The following is a 19,507-nucleotide window of genomic DNA, read 5'->3' on the forward strand; positions in this document are numbered from 1 at the left end:
CCTCCACCCCTGGTGGGGTTGGATTCAGCGCCTCTCTCCTTTCCGTAAAGGAATATCCCTTACCCCAAGGTTCAGTGATGAAACCCTCCTGAGTCTTAAAGGGAGTGTGTGTCTTTGGTTGCTCTAGCTCTGCTGCCACCTGCTGGTGAGAAGCCTTGTTGGCGTTTTGGACCTGGGGACTTTTCAGCTTGCAGTGGTACCTCGGGTTACAGACGCTTCAGGCTACAGATCCTTCAGGTTACAGACTCCACAAACCCAGAAATAGTACCTCGGGTTAAGAACTTTGCTTCAGAATGAGAACAGAAATCGTGCTCTGGCGGCGCGGTGGCAGCTGGAGGCCCCATTAGCTAAAGTGGTGCTTCAGGTTAAGAACAGTTTCAGGTTAAGAACGGACCTCCAGAACGAATTAAGTTTTTAAACTCAGGTGCCACTGTACAACATTAAAAACACATTGCAGAAAACCAGTGATAAAAATGTAATAAAGCTGTAATAAAAAGCATACCGACAGATACGGGCATTTGAGAACCAAGGTATCACTGTATGTGATAAAGGGGAACCAAACCAGGGTGAAGGCGTCTTCTTCTATCTGTCCCCATGTCAGTTTCAATTTATTGGTTAGTTTTTCTAACAGGGCTGTCAGGTAAGAGCATCGAGGTCCGTTTTTTTGCCTACCGTGAAACGCGGTGTTTGCCCTGCCAAACATTGCAGGGGGCAATTTCAGGGGTTTGGCGCCGTTTTCGAGTGAATCGGACGACGTCAGAATTTTGGCAAAAACCGTGAACCCGCGGAGGGGCTGTTTGGGTTGTGTGTTTTGCATTTGATAGAAGACGCCGAAATAAGCAAACGGAAGCACCAGTAAGATATATCTCAGCTGCTTTTTATTTTGGGACTAAGAGGGGTCCCACGAAAGGCAGATCAGGTCATCATGAATGGTTAGTGATGGTCTGGAAGAAAACAAGGAAAGTATTTTAGATATAACTCCTGTTCTAGAATTAGAGGCTGGGTATTAATGATAGCATCAAATTACAGGCAAGGGGAATTTAGCGGGGCAGCTGGTCAAAGGATGGACCCTCCCTGGAGTCAGATAATCGGTCCGGGAACAAGGGATCTGAAGGGCTGACTTCCTCTGAAGGGCTGACCCTCTGCATAGGGTCTGTTGAACCCTTGCTTGAAACCAAACCGGTTTTTTGTCATGGGTTATGTATACCGCTTGCTGGGAGGGCTCTTAACACAGGCCTGCAGGAAGGTTCCTTCTGGTCCAAGGGCAGAAGGGAAATGGAGGCCATGTGCCAGACCTCCATCACTAAGAATAAATGCCAGGGCTTGCTCCCTCCTCCTCCTCCCTCCTCCTCTCTTTTCCTTTTGTGTCGTGTCATTTAGACTGTGAACCTGAGAGCAGAGATGATCTGATCGCTGATAACACACCCTCCAACATTTCTCTGATGAAAATAGGGACGTCCTTTATAATAATAATAATAATAATAATAATAATAATAATAATAATACCCTGCTCATCTGACTGCGTTGCCCCAGCCATTCTGGGCAGCTTCCAAAATACAGTGGTACCTCAGTTTTGGAGCATCCCGAAAGTCAAATGTTTTGGTTTCCGAACACCGAAAACCCGGAAGTAATTGCTTCCGTTATCAAACGTGCTTCGGAAGTTGAATGGCTTCCACTGTGCATTTTTCATTTTTTTGCAACGGAACATGCAGCCAACCCTGTGTGCCTCGGTTTTCGAACGTTTCGGAAGTCGAACGGTCTTCCGGAACGGATTACGATTGAGAACCGAGGTACCACTGTATATAAAGACATAATAAAACGTTAAATGTTTTAAAACGCCCCTATATCGGACTGCCTTCAGACAGCTCAGGGGTCGGATAACTACGTAACCTCCAACATTTCACAGATGAAAATAGGGGTGTCCTGAGGGAAAGCGGGACATTACGGGATCAAATCAGAAACCGGGGTGTAAATCCGGGACTGTCCCTACAAAATAGGAACACTTGGACGGTCTGCTGATATTTGAATAAAAACTATTTTAGTAAGAATAATAAAGATTCAACTATCTCTTGCAATGGTTAGGGGCTTCATGGGGCACCGACAAAAATGCCCTCCAGTAATCTCCCAGCTCTTAAAGGTAAAGGGACCCCTGACCATTAGGTCCAGTCGTCGCCGACTCTGGGGTTGCGACGCTCATCTCACTTTATGGGCCGAGGGAGCCAGCATACAGCTTCTGGGTCATGTGGCCAGCAGGACTAAGCCGCTTCTGGTGAACCAGAGCAGCGCACGCAAACGCCGTTTACCTTCCCACCGGAGCGGTACCTATTTATCTACTTGCACTGGTGTGCTTTCAGAATGCTAGGTTGGCAGGAGCTGGGACCGAGCAACGGGAGCTCACCCTGTCGCGGGGATTTGAACCGCCGACCTTCTGATCAGCAAGCCCTAGGCTCTGTGGTTTAACCCACAGCACCACCTACGTCCCTTCTCCCAGCTCTTACTCCCAAGTAAACTTTTGAATGGAAGAGCCTCAGCTCAGGGGCAGAGCAGCTGCTTGGCAGGCAGAAGGCTCCAGGCATGGCTGGGAAGAACTTCCTGCCTGAACCTGCAGACAATACAGTGGACGCTCGGGTTTCAAACATGATCTGTGCAGGAGGCACGTTTGCAACCTGCAGCGCCGTGTTTGCGCATGCGCAGTTCGCGATTTAGTGGTTCTGCAAATGCACAAGCTCCAAAACCCGGAAGTCACCTGTTCCGGTACTTCTGGGTTTCGGCGCGTCCATAACCCAGAAATGCGCAACCTGAAGCATCTGTAATCCGAGGTATGACTGTACTGAGCTGAATAGACCACTGGCCAGACTCCGTAGAGGGCAGCTTCATACATGTTCCTATTCTTGGGGTCCCTCCAAACCATAGAATTCTATTCTAGGAAGACCTTGGCCCCTAGGAAGGCCCTGCCTGGATAATCTGGGGCTAACTACAGTCATACCTCGGGTTACAGACGCTTCAGGTTGCGCGTTGTCGGGTTAAAGGTAAAGGGACCCCTGACCATTAGGTCCATTCGTGACCGACTCTGAGGTTGCGGCGCTCATCTCGCTTTATTGGCCGAGGGAGCTGGCGTTCAGCTTCCGGGTCATGTGGCCAGCAGGACTAAACCGCTTCTGGCGAACCAGAGCAGCACACGAAAATTCTGTTTACCTTCCCGCCAGAGCGGTACCTATTTATCTACTTGCACTGCATGCTTTCTAACTGCTAGGTTGGCAGGAGCAGGGGCCGAGCAACGGAAACTCACCCCATCGCGGGGATTCGAACCACCTTCTGATCGGCAAGTCCTAGGCTCTGTGGTTTAACCCACAGCGCCCCCGCATCCCTGATGATGGAATAGGACATCCCTATTTTCATCGCAGGAGTGTTGGAGGGTATGTCCCACACTGGCTCTCATTATCATCCTAAAAAAAAGGTAAAGGACTCCTAACAGTTATGTCCGATCGCAGACAACTCTGGGGTTGCGGTGCTCATCTCGCTTTCAGGCCGAGGGAGCCGGCTTTTGTCCACAGACAGTTTTTCCAGGTCATGTGGCCAGCATGACTAAGCCGCTTCTAGTGCAACGGAACACTGAAACCAGAGCAGCCCATGGAAACGCCATTGACCTTCCCGCCGGAGCAGTACCTAGGTATTTATCTACTTGCACTTTTTGACGTGCTTTCAAACTGCTAGGTTGGCAGGAGCAGGGACCGAGCAATGGGAGCTCACCCCGCCACGGGGATTCGAACCGCCAACCTTCTGATCGGCAAGTCCTAGGCTCTGTGGTTTAACCCACAGCGCCACCCGCGTCCCCCTGGGGCTAAGTACTTGCGTGCAAATGCTGTTTTGATTTCACATCCAGAGGTTTGGGAGGAAAAATAAGCTTTGGAAAGGGGGCTCTCCCAAATTATTTTCGATTGTCACCCCGCCGTGCTGAAATGCACTTCCAAGCATGAGAGCCACCGGGTGGGTCTCCTTCGCAACCGCTTACTTCCTGAATCCAGGTCTCGAAATCAGAGACGCGGGTGAAGACGGTGGGTTTCTTCAAGGCGTTGCACCCCAAGGCAGAGACAAAGCTGGCGATGCCATGGACCTCCCATCTTCCGTCAGCAGCCTTGCAGTTCAGGGGGCCGCCGGAGTCGCCCTGGAAAATGCAGCAAAAAATAAATAAATCGGGGGTGGGCTAGATGACCGCTGGGTGTCCCTCTACAACTCTGCGATTGGAAATAAGCTGTACGGCGAAAGCACTGGAGGAGGAGATTTTGCTCGGGGTGTGCCCTCCCTGTTATTCTAAAGCAGCAATGCTGCAGCAAGCAAAGGCTAAAGCAGCCAAGTCTGCTGCTTGTGGCTGCAAAGCCAAACAGGAGGTGTGTGGCTGTTGCCATGGAAACAAAGGGGCAGTCCATTATCCTTATTGAGCACAGGATGTGAGCTCAGGATGTTGTCATATGACCTGTACAGGATGTACATGGGTGGAGTTTGGAGTTTCTCTCTGTTTGTTGAAGAGAGCAGACATCTTTTACTGTATGACTGCTAAAGACAGGAATAAAAGTATGTAGAATAAAATTATAGCGAGCTTGAGGCTGTTGTGCAATTAATTCTAATGTCATCCACCACTTTCCTTCGTCTTCAAAGGGCCAAACTCCCATTTCCTCCCCGGACTTACGTTGCAGCCGGCACGGATGTCCCCTCCGGCGCAGATCATGTTTTGCCGGATGACGCCTCCCCACCAGTCCTTCTGGTTGCAGTGTTGGTTGTCCACCACTGGAAGAACGGCCTGCTGGAGTTTGGATGGAAGGGGGCCGTTCGCTGTGAAGGAACCACAGTTGGTCAGGGGTCAGCATCAGGGTGGATAAAAATCAATGATATATTTTTTTTAAAAAAAGTCAAATAAATTGGATTTTTTAAAATTTAAACTGGATTTTTTAAATTTATATTTAATTTAATTTGGGTTTTTAAAATAAAATGCTTTCGGAGGAAAGATCTTTCTAAAGATAGTTTTCTGTTTAAGTTATATTACAGTCCAAAGGCTGTTCATCAGGAAATAAGGATTTGTTTTAAGTTTTTCATGTGTGCTAAAACTCAGTCTAAGTTTTTTTTTTAACTGTTTAACCACATCAGTTAACAAACATGGATATATATGCTCAGTGCTTTTTTTTTTCTGGGAATGCGCAGAGGGTACGCATACCCCTCAACATTTTGTGAATCTTTGTACCTTTGTCCATTTACTGTATTTTCCCCCGATTTGAACTATAAAATGGTGATTTTCTTGAGTACCCTAAACATTGTTGTTTTCTTTTATTTTTTTATGTTATATAATAAATTGTTATAAAAAATAATAATAAAAGTCCACTAGATAGATAGATAGATGATAGATAGATAGATGATAGATAGATAGATAGATAGATAGATAGATAGATAGATAGATAGATGATAGATGATAGATAGATAGATGATAGATAGATGATAGATGATGATGATAGATAGATAGATAGATAGATAGATAGATAGATAGATAGATAGATAGATATAGATAGATAGATATAGATAGATAGATGATAGATAGAAATATGATAGATGATAGATAGATAGATAGATAGATGATAGATAGATAGATAGATGATAGATAGATGATAGATGATAGATAGATAGATGATAGATAGATGATAGATGATGATGATAGATAGATAGATAGATAGATAGATAGATAGATAGATAGATAGATATCTTTATTGTCATTGTCCCATGCAGAACAATTAAATTGAAAAACTATTACGAAAGAAAGAAAGAAAGAAAGAAAGAAAGAAAGAAAAGCAGGTGTTTTGCCCTTGAGCCCGTCCCCTAAACCAAAATCCCATTCCACTCTATACAAATAGACAGGAGCGCCACCGGCTTCCCCAAGGACACAAAGCTTGCTTATATGCGTGCACCGTAGAATTGTTGGAAAGGACCCCCAAAGGTCATCTATTCTAACCCTCTTGCGATGCAGAAATCGCAGCTCAAGAATCCCCGTCCGATGGCCACCCAACCTTCGATTTTTTTAAAACCACTAGCCTCTGTTTTAAAACCCTCCCTCTCCAGGCCCCCTGCAGATAAGGGCAGAACCACTTACTGTACAGTCGTCCCCAGCCGCTGATGTAACAGGGGTAATCATTAGGCAACACTTCCCCTGCAGGGGGGAGGCACCCCAGCTGCACCGTGTTGCTCAGCTCGGCGGCGCGGGACAGCTTCATCAGGGCGATGTCGTTGCTGGACAGAGGCAAGCAGGAGAGAGAGAGAGAGAGAGTCAATATGGGCAAATGTGGTTCTGCCCCACCAGCTTCAGTTCATCCAAACCCACTGGCCTGCCTTCTGACGTCTGGGTCAAGGAATGGCCCTGCCTCTCCTCCTCCTCCTTAGTACAGTGGTACCTCAGGTTAAGTACTTAATTCGTTCCTGAGGTCCGTTCTTAACCTGAAACTGTTCTTAACCTGAAGCACCACTTTAGCTAATGGGGCCTCCTGCTGCCGCCACACCGCCGGAGCACGATTTCTGTTCTCATCCTGAAGCACTGGGTTAGCGGAGTCTGTAACCTGAAGTGTATGTAAACTGAAGCGTATGTAACCCGAGGTACCACTGTACAGTGGTACCTTGGTTCTCAAAGTTAATTGGTTCCAAAACCAAAGCGTTCGAAAACCAAAGCATTCCAAAACGAAGGCACGCTTTCCCATAGAAAGGAATGCAAATCGGATTCATCTGTTCCAAACTTTTAAAAACAACCCCTAAAACATGAATTTTACTATCTAACGAGACCATTCATACATAAAATGAAAGCAGTAATCAATGTAAGGTAAAGGGACCCCTGACCATTAGGTCCAGTCGTGGCCGACTCTGGGGTTGCGATGCTCATCTCACTTTATGGGCCGAGGGAGCCAGCATACAGCTTCTGGGTCATGTGGCCAGCAGGACTAAGCCGCTTCTGGTGAACCAGAGCAGCGCACGCAAACGCCGTTTACCTTCCCGTCGGAATGGTACCTATTTATGTACTTGCATTTTGTTGTGCTTTCGAACTGCTAGGTTGGCAGGAGCAGGGACCGAGCAACGGGAGTTCACCCCGTCGTGGGGATTCAAACCGCCAACCTTCTGATCGGCAAGTCCTAGGCTCTGTGGTTTAACCCACAGCGCCACCCACGTCCCTCTAACACTGGGCAACAATTTTTTACTTTTTGAATGTTGTCTAGATTTCTACAACTGATTTAGGGTATTTTTGCACTGCTGAATCAGAAAATGGCATCCGTTTCTCTCCATCAGGCCAGGTTTTTGTGCTATGTTGATTTGAAAAAAATCAGATCTTGTGACAAAATCGATTACCGGTACATTTTTGTGGCATTATCAGCTGATTTTTGTCAACACATATCATCCTAAATATGTTTTTAAGAGAAAAAAATGTTTTTCCAACAACATATATTGATTACCTGATAGAAACATCAATTACTGTAAACTGAATGGTGGGTATTGGTAAAGGTAACGGTACCCCTGCCCTTATGGGTCAGTCTTAACAGACTCTAGGGTTGTGCGCTCATCTCACTCTATAGGCCGGGAGCCAGCGCTGTCTGCAGACACTTCCGGGTCACGTGGCCAGCGTGACAAGCTGCATCTGGCGAGCCAGCGCAGCACACGGAACGCCGTTTACCTTCCCGCTGGTAAGTGGTCCCTATTTATCTACTTGCACTTAGGGGTGCTTTCGAACTGCTAGGTTGGCAGGCTCTGGGACCGAACGACGGGAGCACACCCCGCTGCAGGGATTCGAACCGCCGACCATGCGATCGGCAAGTCCTAGGCGCTGAGGTTTTACCCACAGCGCCACCCGCGTCCCTTTGATAAAGGTAAGTACACGTAAATTGCATGTTGCTTCACCATTTTTCAAACTTCAGGGCTTGAACTTCCGTTTCTTGGAACTCCTGGAATGCTCAGCGACAGGGAGGTCTCTCTTCAGAGTCCAACAGTAGTCAGCCATCATGACTGTGTCCCAGCGACCCTGATACCTGGTCTCCATCTCTTTCATGTCCTGATGGAATCTCTCCCCCTGCTCGTCACTCATTGAACCCAGGTTCTCAGGAAACCAGTCCATATGTGAAAATAGGTAGTGCATCTTGACGCTCATGTTGCAGCCCAGGTTTCTGAAAGCAGTCAGCATGTTGTTGACAAGTTCTGCATAGTTTCTGGCCTTATTGTTGCCAAGAAAGTTCTTCACTACCAGAACAAGTGCCTTCCACGCTTCCAGTTCCGCTTTGTTCATTGACTTTCTGAACTCTGGATCTCTGATGAGCTGACGGATCTGAGGACCATCAAAGATGCCAGCTTTCAATTTCTCCATGGTCAATCCTGGAAAAGCCTGGCACAAGTAAGTGAAGCAGTCACCATCCTTGTCCAGAGCCTTGGTGAACTGCTTGATTAAGCCGAGCTTGATGTGCAGCGGTGGGAAGAGTATTCTGTCTCTGTCCACCAGAGGGTCGTTGATGACGTTCCTTTTTCTGCAAGGCACCAATTCCTCCCGCACAGACCAGTCCTTCTTCGTGTAATGCTGAGCACAGTCCCTACTATTCCACATGCACAGAAAACATGGCTACTTGGTGAAGCCAGACTGTTGTCCCAACAAAAAGTTCACCATCTTCAGGTCAACACAAATAAACCACTTATGCTGATCATAACCAATTTTCTCCAGCACATACTTCACCCCTTCATAGTTCTCCTTCAGTGTACTCGAGTGAGCCAGGAGTTTTGATCCCCCAACTTTATGCTTTGCCGCACCAATTTATGGAAGATTTCGAGGTTTTAAGACTTCAAACTGATCCCTTTTCGACATAATCACCCAGAACTATCGAACCTGAATACCTCTTGTCGTTAAAATAATCATTTGCAATCAAAACAATTATTCGACATGGCATTTAACCCCCACCAACTTCTTCTAAAATGCTCCACACAAGCATACATGTGAACAAAAACGTAAAAAACGACATGTGGCCATAGCTCAAAAACTTGACCTGATTGAGCAAAACCAATGTGATTTTTGGATTCAGCGCATCAGATTCGTCCTAAATCAGCTGAAAAAACGCAGACAACTAATTTGTTGTTGACCAGTGTGTACTATAAAATAAGACAGCATTGTAGATGATGAAAATTAAAATTAATGTTTTTTCTTACCTGCACTGATGATAGTCATTGTTTGGATGGTTTTTTTTTTTTATCCATTTCCAGTCACACAATCAATCAATCAATCACTAGCTGAACTGGGATCCACACAGTCACAAAAACAAATGAACCCAAAAAGCCCCAAAATCAAAAACGCAAAATAAAGAGCAAAAACAAAAGCGCCAAACTTAATCCGTTCTGGAAGTCCGTTTGACTTCCAAAATGTTCAAAAACCAAGGCGCAGCTTCTGATTGGTGCAGGCGCCCCGGAAACAACAGTCGACAGCCACATCGGATGTTCAGCTTCCGAAAAACATTTGAAAACTGGAACACTTACTTCTGGGTTTTCGGGGTTTGGGAACCAAAGCGTTTGAGAACCAAGGTACCACTGTATACTCCGAAAGAAGGAGGAGGAGGAGGAGGATGGGGAGAAAAATATACAGTGGTATGTATACGAATGCCTCGTAAGACGAAAAACTCGCAAGACGTATACGAATGCCTCGTAAGACGAAAAACTCGCAAGACGAAAGAGTTTTTTGTTTTTTGAGATGCTTCGCAAGATGAATTTCCCTATGGGCTTGCTTCGCAAGATGAAAACGTCTTGCAAGTTTGTTTCCTTTTTCTTAAAACCGTTAATACCTATGGGAATCCGTGCTTCGCAAGACGAAAAATTCGCAAGACGAAAACACTCGCAGAACAAATTAATTTCGTCTTGCCAACTGAGTTGGCTCTGCCTGTCATTGACTCTGGCGCCATCTGCTGGTCAGCTCCCTGGCTTCCAACCCACCACTCCCAAGGGGCAACTGATAGGGATCTGGCCCTGAAGCTTCAGCTGGCCCAGAATGCTGTTGCCGGACTAGAGATGGGTTTATTTATTTATTTCATAAAATTTATACACCATTGGGGGGGGGGAATAGCACATTTTTTTTCTAAACAGTTTTAAAAAATAATCACCACCATCATCATTACAGTGGTGCCTCGCAAGACAAAATTAATTCGTTCCGCGAGTCTTTTCGTCTTGCAATGTTTTTCGTCTTGCGAAGCACAGTCCGTCGCAACTGCGCCTCTTCAAGCGGCTTTAGGAAAAAAACGAACAAACTCGCAAGACGTTTTCGTCTTGCGAAGCAAGCCCATAAGGAAATTCGTCTTGCGAAGCGACGCAAAAACCGAAAAACCCTTTCGTCTTGCGCGTTTTTCGTCTTGCGAGGCATTCGTCTTGCGGGGCACCACTGTAATTCAATTTATATAGCGTCGTTTATCAGAAGATCCCAGGGCGGTGTAGAGTGGTACCTCGGGTTACAGACACTTCAGGTTACAGATGCTTCAGGTTACAGACTCCACTAACCCAGAAATAGTACCTCGGGTTAAGAACTTTGCTTCAGGATGAGAAGAAATCACGCGGCGGCAGCAGGAGGCCCCATTAGCTAAAGTGGTACCTCAGGTTATGAACAGTTTCAGGTTAAGAACGGACCTCCAGAACGAATTAAGTGCTTAACCTGAGGTGCCACTGTACAACATAAAAAATACATTGCAGAAAACCAGTGATAAAAACATAACAAAGCCATAATAAAAAGCATACAGACAGATAATAAAATAGTCATCATAATAGCAGTCCTCTGCCTCCCAGTTTCTCAGGCCCTAGATTATTTAAAGCCATAGGCCTGACTAAAGAGGAATGGACCATCCCTGCCCACAAGATGGAGCCAGTTTTAAATGTTTGAAGTTTTATTCTGTTTTTAGTGTTCTGTTGGGAGCCTCCCTGAGTGGCTGGGGAAGCCCAGCCAGATGGCTGGGGTATAAATAATAATAAAATTATTATTATTATTATTATTATTATTATTATTATTATTATTAGCCACAACTCACTTACCCACAGGCAGCACAAATGGAAATCCATTTCGGGTGCACAAAGATGTCATTGGAGTTCACAGGAATGCGCTGCTCAGTTCCTTCTTCCGCATCCATGTCATATTCACCTACCACAACTTGATATGTCCGGGATTTGCTGTGAGAGTGTAGGAGAAACACAGAGAAGAGGCCATCATAGAATCATAGATTTGTAGGGTTGAAAGGGACCAAACACCACCATCTCCGCAATGCAGGAAACCTAGCTAGCAGATGGCCATCCAAACTCTGTTTAAAAGCTTGCAGCTAGTGAAGTAGAGTCCACCACTTCCCAAGGGAGACCGTTCCACTGTCAAACAGCTCTCCCCGTCAGAAAGGTTTTCCTAAAATTTAGTCGGAAATTCCTTTCTTGCCATCTGAATCCATTGATTCGGGTCCTATCCTCCAGAGCAGCGAGACACAAGCTTGCTCTGTTTTCCACATGGCAACGCTTCAGATATTTGAAAGTGGCTCTCAGTCCCCTCTTATCCAGTCTAAGCGAACCCAACTCCAGACCCTTCTTGGTTTCCAAACCCTCCATCACCCTGGTCGCTCTTCCCTGCAGACCTTGCAGCTTCTCCATGCCCTCCCTAAACTGTGGTCCACCCAGAACTGGACACAGGACTTCAGGTGGGGACTGTATTGTATATACACAAAGTATCAAATGTGGTGACAGTAATAATAATACAACAAAACAACAACACCACACGCTGGCTTATAAAACCAAATTTACTGGAATAATAGCTAGAATAGAGATAGACTTATAACCATTCAGACAACAAACATACTAAGTGCCATGCATAGCTGTCAACTTACAGATTTGAAAATAAGGGACCAGCAGCCTCGAAAATAAGGGATCAGCAGCCAAAATAAGGGATCAACAATTACTTTGATAAAATACATATTTTGTTGCGTGCAAATGGCTTTAGATACCTATTAGGTCCATAAATTACCATATAGCATATATTCAACACAAAAAAAACAGCAACAATTTGTTGTTGACAAAGGACAGCTGGACATAGAAAGGGCCCCATTACCTTCAGTAGCTTATTTAAGGGACATCATCAATAAGGGACAGCAGCGGGACATAGCGCTGGGCTAAGGGACTGTCCCGCCAAATAAGGGACGCTTGACAGCTATGGTGCCATGTGCAAGACAAAGCCTGGAGATACTATAAACATGGAGTAGATAAATGTACAACTCTGTCTTAACAAGTTACATGTGCAGTAAATGTTATACAGATTGGATAAATGAACCGTTCAACAAGTAGCGTAAGTCCAATCGCAGAACGGCAACCCCATGCCACCACAACGGCAAGGGTGGCACACTAGAGAATATGAAAAAGTTTTTCAAAGCTGTTTTTCAAAGATTGAACTGGATGAGATGTTCTTCAATGGGTCTTGAGTTGGAAACACAAAGCCGTATGAATGGATCAATCATGGGTAGGCAAATCAAAGCCACCACACTGAGGAGAATAATGCAAGTGGGCAAAAGAAGACCTGTTCTCTGGATATATTACAGGTTTTCCTACACGCTTCATCAGTCCAAAAAGCCAATCATAGAAAACGGTTTGCTCAGGGCAAAGAAAGTATTCACAGGCACAGGACTGACCAAGGCATTATGAGGCATGACCATCCCATGTCACCTGCATCCCTGAGGGAAACGGATAGAATGCAAAATGACCGGTTCACCTGTCCGTAAGGCAATCAGCTCCTTCTGCCTGTAAACACACACACACACACACCAGTGCCCACCCCTTACGGCCCAAATGATAACTTACGAGATGCAGTGGGCGGCAGTCATGACCCAGTTGGGGGCAATGAGGGTGCCCCCGCAGGTGTGACGGAATTCACCATCCTTCTCGTACTGGAGGGAGATCTGTGGGGAGGCAAGAGTGGCGGCGGGGAAGGGATTAAGACACCATCCTAGACACAGATCTGTGAAGGCGATCAGAATTTACTGGACAGTGACAGCGATCAGGTTGCGATGAAGGGAGAAGGCTGTTACTGCTATAAGAAAAAAAACTGCTCCTTTTCCCCTATGGGGTACCCAAGAGCCCGAATAGAGTCCTTGAGTGGGTTCCCTATTGGTAGGAGAGAAAAGGGCCGACAAGAGAATATTGAGAAGCAAAGCGGCTAGTAAGCCTGATCTTTATTCAACTGTTGCAACAGGGTCCTCACTCACCACACGCAGGAAGGGGGAGGAACCCAGAAAAATGGTGTGCAAGCCCTTATATAGACTTTTGAAATTGCCCACCCTGTAGCTGAAGACCACCCCCCAAAACATCATACATACATCACAGAAGGAGGCGGTCTACAGCAGAAAGCCTGTCTGCCTGGAAACCTGATAATGGTCACTGATTGCATTACCTGGCAGCCAGGCCATTTTTTGTGTGATGGTTAATATTTTTAGTTCCTGAGCCAGGTCACAGGCTCACCCTATTCATACACAAATACTCCCTTAAGACAGTATCTGCAAGCAAAAGGACAATGGAGAGGCTTTTCCCATTTCCTCCCTCCTTGCAGAGAAATATATTGAGGTCCATTAGGGAGTCAAAATGGCTTCAGGATTGCTCTCCTGTACTATTTCAGACATGTGGTTTATATACTTATGTATCTGTTTGCCCTGTACATTTATGAACGTTTATTTTATATTTGGGACTTTAGAATTCTTATAACATCTCTAAATTTGGGTTGTATCCCAAGTGAGCTCTTACTGAAGAGTTGCACTAACTTCTTGCTTGTGAGCTTCCCAGAACTGGCATCTGGTCGGCTGCTGTGGGAACAGAGTGCTGGACTAGATGGAGGGGTGCATACCCCCCAACATTTCTCCGATGAAATTGGAGATATCCTAAGGAAAAACGGGACATTCCGGGATCGAATCAGAAACCAGGACGGCTTCTGTAAATCCGGAACTGTCCCTGGAAAATAGGAAACACTTGGAGAATTGGCCTTGGCCTGCACCCAGCAGGTTTTGCTTCTGTCTTTATGGCTATTACTTCCAATAGGTATACTCTGAGTAGGATGAGCATTCGATAGGAGCCAGTGAGTATTTTATGCCATTGGATGCAAAAGGTTTGGAGATATTCCTCTAATTAAGTGGTATATAAGTTGTGTTGTTGATGTTGTTGCTGCTGTTTTTTTATTTAAAAAAACGGATCTAAATGTGGCACAAGATAATAGAAGGATAGCAGCTTTCTTACCTGCCAAGGCCAGCTGTAAGGGACGGCGTCTTCACCATTCACCACCTTGGCATTGGGGGTGTAGATAGGTGTTCCACAACTGGAGGCTGTGGGGAGAAGTCAGTGGTGCCTGTGAGTTGTGGGAGAAAGGAAGTGTTGCGTTCTGAAGGTAAAGGAAGGACTGGACCCTGATTAATACAATAGACACGAGGCTTGACCAGAAAGACCTTTGGGAGAAAGTGCACTTGCCACTCCGTTTTTATTAACAAAAGAACTTTTACAGAGTGTTTGTAAGAACCAGTCAGATTTCATTTAAGCATTTCAAAAATCCCCACGTGGGGAGAAAGTCAGATCAGAGGAAGCCTCTTAACTACAAAGAACTATTTCCTATTTGAGCATGCATTTAGGCTAAATAAAACAGGAACAAAGGAGGAATGCATTTAGCAAACCCCGGAGGTCATAAAAGGAAAGACAGGCATTTTACCACCTCCGTGTGAACTCTGTTTCCTGGCACTAAAGATTAACAAAAGCTACAGCAAAGCTACCTCCTTATCTTTAGGTATCTTTATGCCTGGTGAAGCAACTGGTCTGTGTAGAAGGCTTATACGTGACTGTCAGGCATAGAGAAAATGGGGCAGAGATGCAGAGGCTTGTGGGATTGAATCAGAAATCACGTCAGTGACTCAAACCCAGTCAAAGCAATGCTTTCACCGCTGACACAATGGCTTGCTTCATTTTTCATAATTCCTCATAGCTATCCCACATGACCACCACAGGAAGGAAGGAAGGAAGGAAGGAAGGAAGGAAGGAAGGAAGGAAGGAAGGAAGGAAGGAAGGAAGAAAGGAAGGAAGGAAGGAAAGAAGGAAGGAAATCATAGAATTGTAGGATTGGAAGGGACTCCAAGTGTCATCTTGTCCAACCCCCTGCATAGCTGTCAACCGTCCCTTAATTGGCGGGAAAGTCCCTTATCCCAGCGCCGTGTCTCGCTGCTGTCCCTTATTGATGATGTCCCTTAAATTTCCTGGGTTTCAAAGGAAGCAGCTCCTCTCCCTCCCTCCCTGCCGGCCAGGGAGGAGGGAGGCTCCAACTGTGTTGCTTGGCTGCGTTGCTCACCCAATAAGGAGTCTAAGAACGACTGGGGGGTGGAGCTTGCATGCCTTGTGCCGATCAAATCCGCCGCGTTGCCTGGGGACTCGCCTTTGCTCAGCACTTCCCAGCGGAGAGGTGACGGTGGTTTTCCTTGCTGCATCCCCTTTGCTGGGTTGCTGCGCTGTGGGAACCACCGATTGAGGCTTCATTTGGCTGCTGGCTGTGCTTTCTGCCTTTGGCTCGGAGGGGCTCAGAAGTTGAACATACCTGTGCTTGGAAAATCCCTTATTTTGGCTGGTGATCCCTTATTTTTGAGGCTGCTGGTCCCTTATTTTCAAATCTGTAAGTTGACAACTATGACGCCCTGCAATGCAGCCATCACTACTAATAATATACAAGCAATTACTAACAGTCACAAAAACAACCGCACTTGCTCTGAAGCTTTCCTCAGTTTCAAGCCTCCCTCTGATGGAGGTCTGATTCAGGAGACAGCACCACAGCAGATGGAGTCCAAGTAACAGCCATGCTCTGGCCGGCCCTACAACTAGGCAGGTGGCAGAATCTGGGTGGCAAGCCCCTGAGACTAACACCGGGTTTAGAATGGTGCCGCACATGGCACTGAGTTGAGGTGGTGCAAAATTGAGAAGATCCGTTTGGGGTGCCAGATTTTGGCTTCGCAGAGGGCACCATTTTAACAAAAGATTATCGAAGTCCAACTCTCTGCCAGAGGACTTGCCCATAGGTGGTTCCTCTCACGCCTCTAAACTACCCTACTTCTTTCCCTGAATAATTATCCCATTGCTGGTATTGAAGTAATATTCGCCTTGATAGCTCATTCGGTTGGAGCATGGTGCTGATAACACCAAGGTTTCTTCATTTTTTTAGCAATTGAATCTTTACTGATTTTATTTTTAAATATTAGGTCCCTTCACCACAAAAAGAACAAAAGAAAAAATACACAGATCCCATCAATTACAAAGAAAATGTTACATGTAAAATAAAATTCTTCCATATGTTGAGACTTCCGTCATCCTCCGTATGGTTCCTTCGTTTCCTTGTTGACTGCATATTTGTATATCCTTTAACTTATCAATATCAATAATCTTTGTAGTATATAGCATTGCAGAAGTTAATCCAAGCATGTCAGAGATTTCATATGAGAACAATGTTCTTTTAAATATGGTCTGAATAAATCCCATTCTTTCTTAAACTTTTGGTTTGTCTGGTTCCTAATTTTCCCTGTCATCTTTGCCAATTCTACATACACTGGTACCTCAGGTTGAGAACATGATGCGTTCCAGAGGTCCGTTCTTAACCTGAAACTGTTCTTAACCTGAGGTACCACTTTAGCTGATGGGGCCTCCCACTGCCGCCACACAATTTCTGTTCTCATCCTGAAACAAAGTTCTTAACCCGAGGTACTATTTCTCGGTTAGCAGAGTCTGTAACCTGAAGCGCCTGTAACCTGAAGTACCACTGTATTCAAATAATTTAACCTACCACTCCATTTTAGTTGGTATTTTATCTCCTTTCCACCATTTAGCCATTAACATTCTCGCAGCAGTAGTTGCATACATGAATACTTTTCTCAGTTCCTTCAGAATATCTGCATCAATGATGCCTAAATGAAAGGATTCCAGTCTTTGTCAAGGTTTCAGGTTCGATCCCCGTATGGGAAAGAAGCGTATTCCTGCATTGCAGGGGGTTGGACTAGATGAGCCACAGGGTCCCTTCCCATTCTACAATTCTAAGACTCTGTGATTCTAGGCTGCCGGTCCAGCCAGCTGGCAGGAAGGTAGCCTAGGGCATCTTATCCTTTGCATCAAGCTGCAAAGTATCTTGGGCTAAGTCATGGCCATGTGGAGTCATGGGTGGGGCAATTATGGGCCTCCATGTTTTGAAAACAGGATGCCGCAAAGGCTGTCCCTGTTTTGGTTTGGGAAGTGCTGGAGAGAAAATCGTGCCTCTTGCACGATTAGAGGCAGGGTGGGGCGAACGGTTCGCTCTCGCACATTGCATGAGCAGGATGAGAGGAAGAGAGAGATTAAGACCGACGGCAAGAAGTTGTTTCGATGCCTGCTGAATGTTGGACGGCTCAGGAGGGATAATAGAAAGTCCTTTGCACAGCACGTAGCTAACCTATGGAACTCCCTGCCACAGGAGGCAGCGATGGTCGCTAACTTGGATGGCTTTGCAAGGCAAATTCGTGGCTTTATAAGACAAATTCCTGCTCTGCCGTCACAGAGGCAGAATCCCAGTTGCTGGAACCGGCTGGAGGGGAGAGTGGCTCTTGTGTTCAAATCCTACTTGCGGGTTTGCAAAATAGTGGCATCTGGTTGGCCACTGTGAGAATAGGATGCTGGACTGGATGGGTCGCTGGCCGGATCCAGCATAGCTATTTTTTTCGGGGGTGGGATGCATACCCCTAAACATTTGATGAATCTAAGTTTGGCCTCATTGGGGGGCAGTATTTCAATATGAATAGGGAAGTGAGAGTAACCCTAGCGTTTTTTTAAAAAAAGGGGGGAAAAGCACTGGCTCTTCTTATTGGTTTATGTTAGACAGAGACAGACAGACAGAGAGAGAGAGAGAGAGAGAGAGAGAGAGAGAGAGAGAGAGAGAGAGAGAGAGAAGGAGGATCTCCCGGGTGCTGTGGCTTTCCCAATCGCCAAGGCCATGTTAAAAACTAGGGTGTGGGACATAGATCGCCAGGAACTAATCTCAGCTGCGGAAAAAACATGTTCCCCTCTTTATTTTCGACTCTCTTGGGCGCAGGAATTTAACCTTAATTATTTGCAATTTTTGTTTAACCTGCAAGAAAGAAGGGCTTTTTCGCTGTCTGGGTTCAATTCTAATCCTTCTAACCTCCTTTGGGATAGGTTTGCAGGTATGGCAGAAGGAGATAGGATATGCCCATGCGATGCCCACCTGGTAGAAACTCTAGCTCACATGGCCCTTAAATGTAAAATGTATTATGATCTCCGCCAACAATTTCTAGACCATCTATGCATTCCAACATGGAAACCAGAGGCAGAGGTTATACGCTTCTTATTACAGGAGCTCACCAAGACAGTAGCTAATTCCTCTATTTTATGTCGCCAAAGTACGCTACAGGATCCTGCCCTTGCTGGAGACCCACAAAGATGAAATAGATTGCTCGCCTCTTCTTCCCTTTGGCAAATGACTGTACTGTTGAAATGGCAACGAGATCAAACTGGCCTATTTAGTCTGAATGTTTGTAAAGGTAAAGGGACCCCTGACCATTAGGTCCAGTTGTGACCGACTCTGGGGTTGCGGCACTCATCTCGCTTTATTGGCCGAGGGAGCCGGCGTACAGCTTCCGGGTCATGTGCCCAGCATGACTAAGCTGCTTCTGGCGAACCAGAGCAGCGCACGGAAACGCCGTTTACCTTCCCGCTGGAGCGGTACCTATTTATCTACTTGCACTTTGACGTGCTTTTGAACTGCTAGGTTGGCAGGAGCAGGGACCGAGCAACAGGAGCTCACCCCGTCGCGGGGATTCGAACTGCCAACCTTCTGATCGGCAAGTCCTAGGCTCTGTGGTTTAACCCACAGTGCCACTCGTGTCCCCTCTGAATGTTTGTATGTTATGCCAATAAAGGTTTGATGATGATGATGGTGAGAGAGAGAGAGAGAGAGAGACAGAGACAGAGAGAGACAGAGAGAGACAGAGAGAGAGAGAAAGAAAGAGATTCTTACCACCAGCCACCAACAGAACGGGTATCAACAGCGCAAGCATCTTGACTGGGAGCTGCTTAGAGGTGCTGTGAAGCTTTTAATACCCCTCCTTATCAGCACCAGGAAGTTTGGGTGCCCAGCACAGGTGTTGAACTCTCTCGTTGCCCAGCAGCCAAGGCCATTCGAGGGGAGGTCAGCCAGGCAATGGAAGGGGAAAAATTTACCGTACTTGCTCTTGGGGTGAGGAATCGTAGAACTGCAGAGTTCAAAAGGACCCCAAGGGCCATCTAGTCAGCGTCCCTGCAGTGATGCTGGAATCAGGCCTTTTGTGTGGTGGCCCCCTACTCCTTGGAATATATTCCTGAAAGAAATTGAGAGACAGTGTGGTGTAGTGGTGTAAGGGTTGGACTAGGAGAGACCAGGGGTCAGATCCCTACTTGGCCATGAAACCCGCTGGGTGAC

General features: G+C 46.2%; 1 protein-coding gene across 1 annotated transcript; it reads right to left on the reverse strand.

Annotated features, from left to right (window-relative positions):
* Positions 1-875: 875 nt before the first annotated feature.
* Positions 876-13,378, reverse strand: LOC309376949 (proproteinase E-like). Its single transcript, XM_081923905.1, has 7 exons — positions 13,371-13,378; positions 12,856-12,953; positions 11,062-11,196; positions 6,134-6,270; positions 4,688-4,830; positions 4,013-4,165; positions 876-944 (listed from the first exon to the last, which is right to left on the reverse strand). Exons 2-7 carry the CDS (start codon positions 12,876-12,878, stop codon positions 924-926), a joined length of 612 nt encoding a protein of 203 aa, XP_081780031.1. The 5' UTR covers positions 12,879-12,953; positions 13,371-13,378; the 3' UTR covers positions 876-923.
* Positions 13,379-19,507: the final 6,129 nt, after the last annotated feature.

This window comes from Podarcis melisellensis, assembly GCF_964234715.1.
Source record: "Podarcis melisellensis genome assembly, chromosome: 8".
In the NCBI taxonomy this organism is placed as follows: Eukaryota; Metazoa; Chordata; class Lepidosauria; order Squamata; family Lacertidae; genus Podarcis; species Podarcis melisellensis.

Excerpts from the sequence above, each read along its gene's own strand:
- LOC309376949 (XM_081923905.1), bottom strand. The coding sequence starts at position 12,878 with ATGACTGCCGCCCACTGCATCTC. Across the intron at positions 6,271-11,061 it reads TCCATTTGTGCTGCCTGTGG|CAACGACATCGCCCTGATGA; the intron begins GTAAGTGAGTTG and ends GCCTCTGTCCAG. Across the intron at positions 4,166-4,687 it reads ACATCCGTGCCGGCTGCAAC|GGCGACTCCGGCGGCCCCCT; the intron begins GTAAGTCCGGGG and ends TGCATTTTCCAG.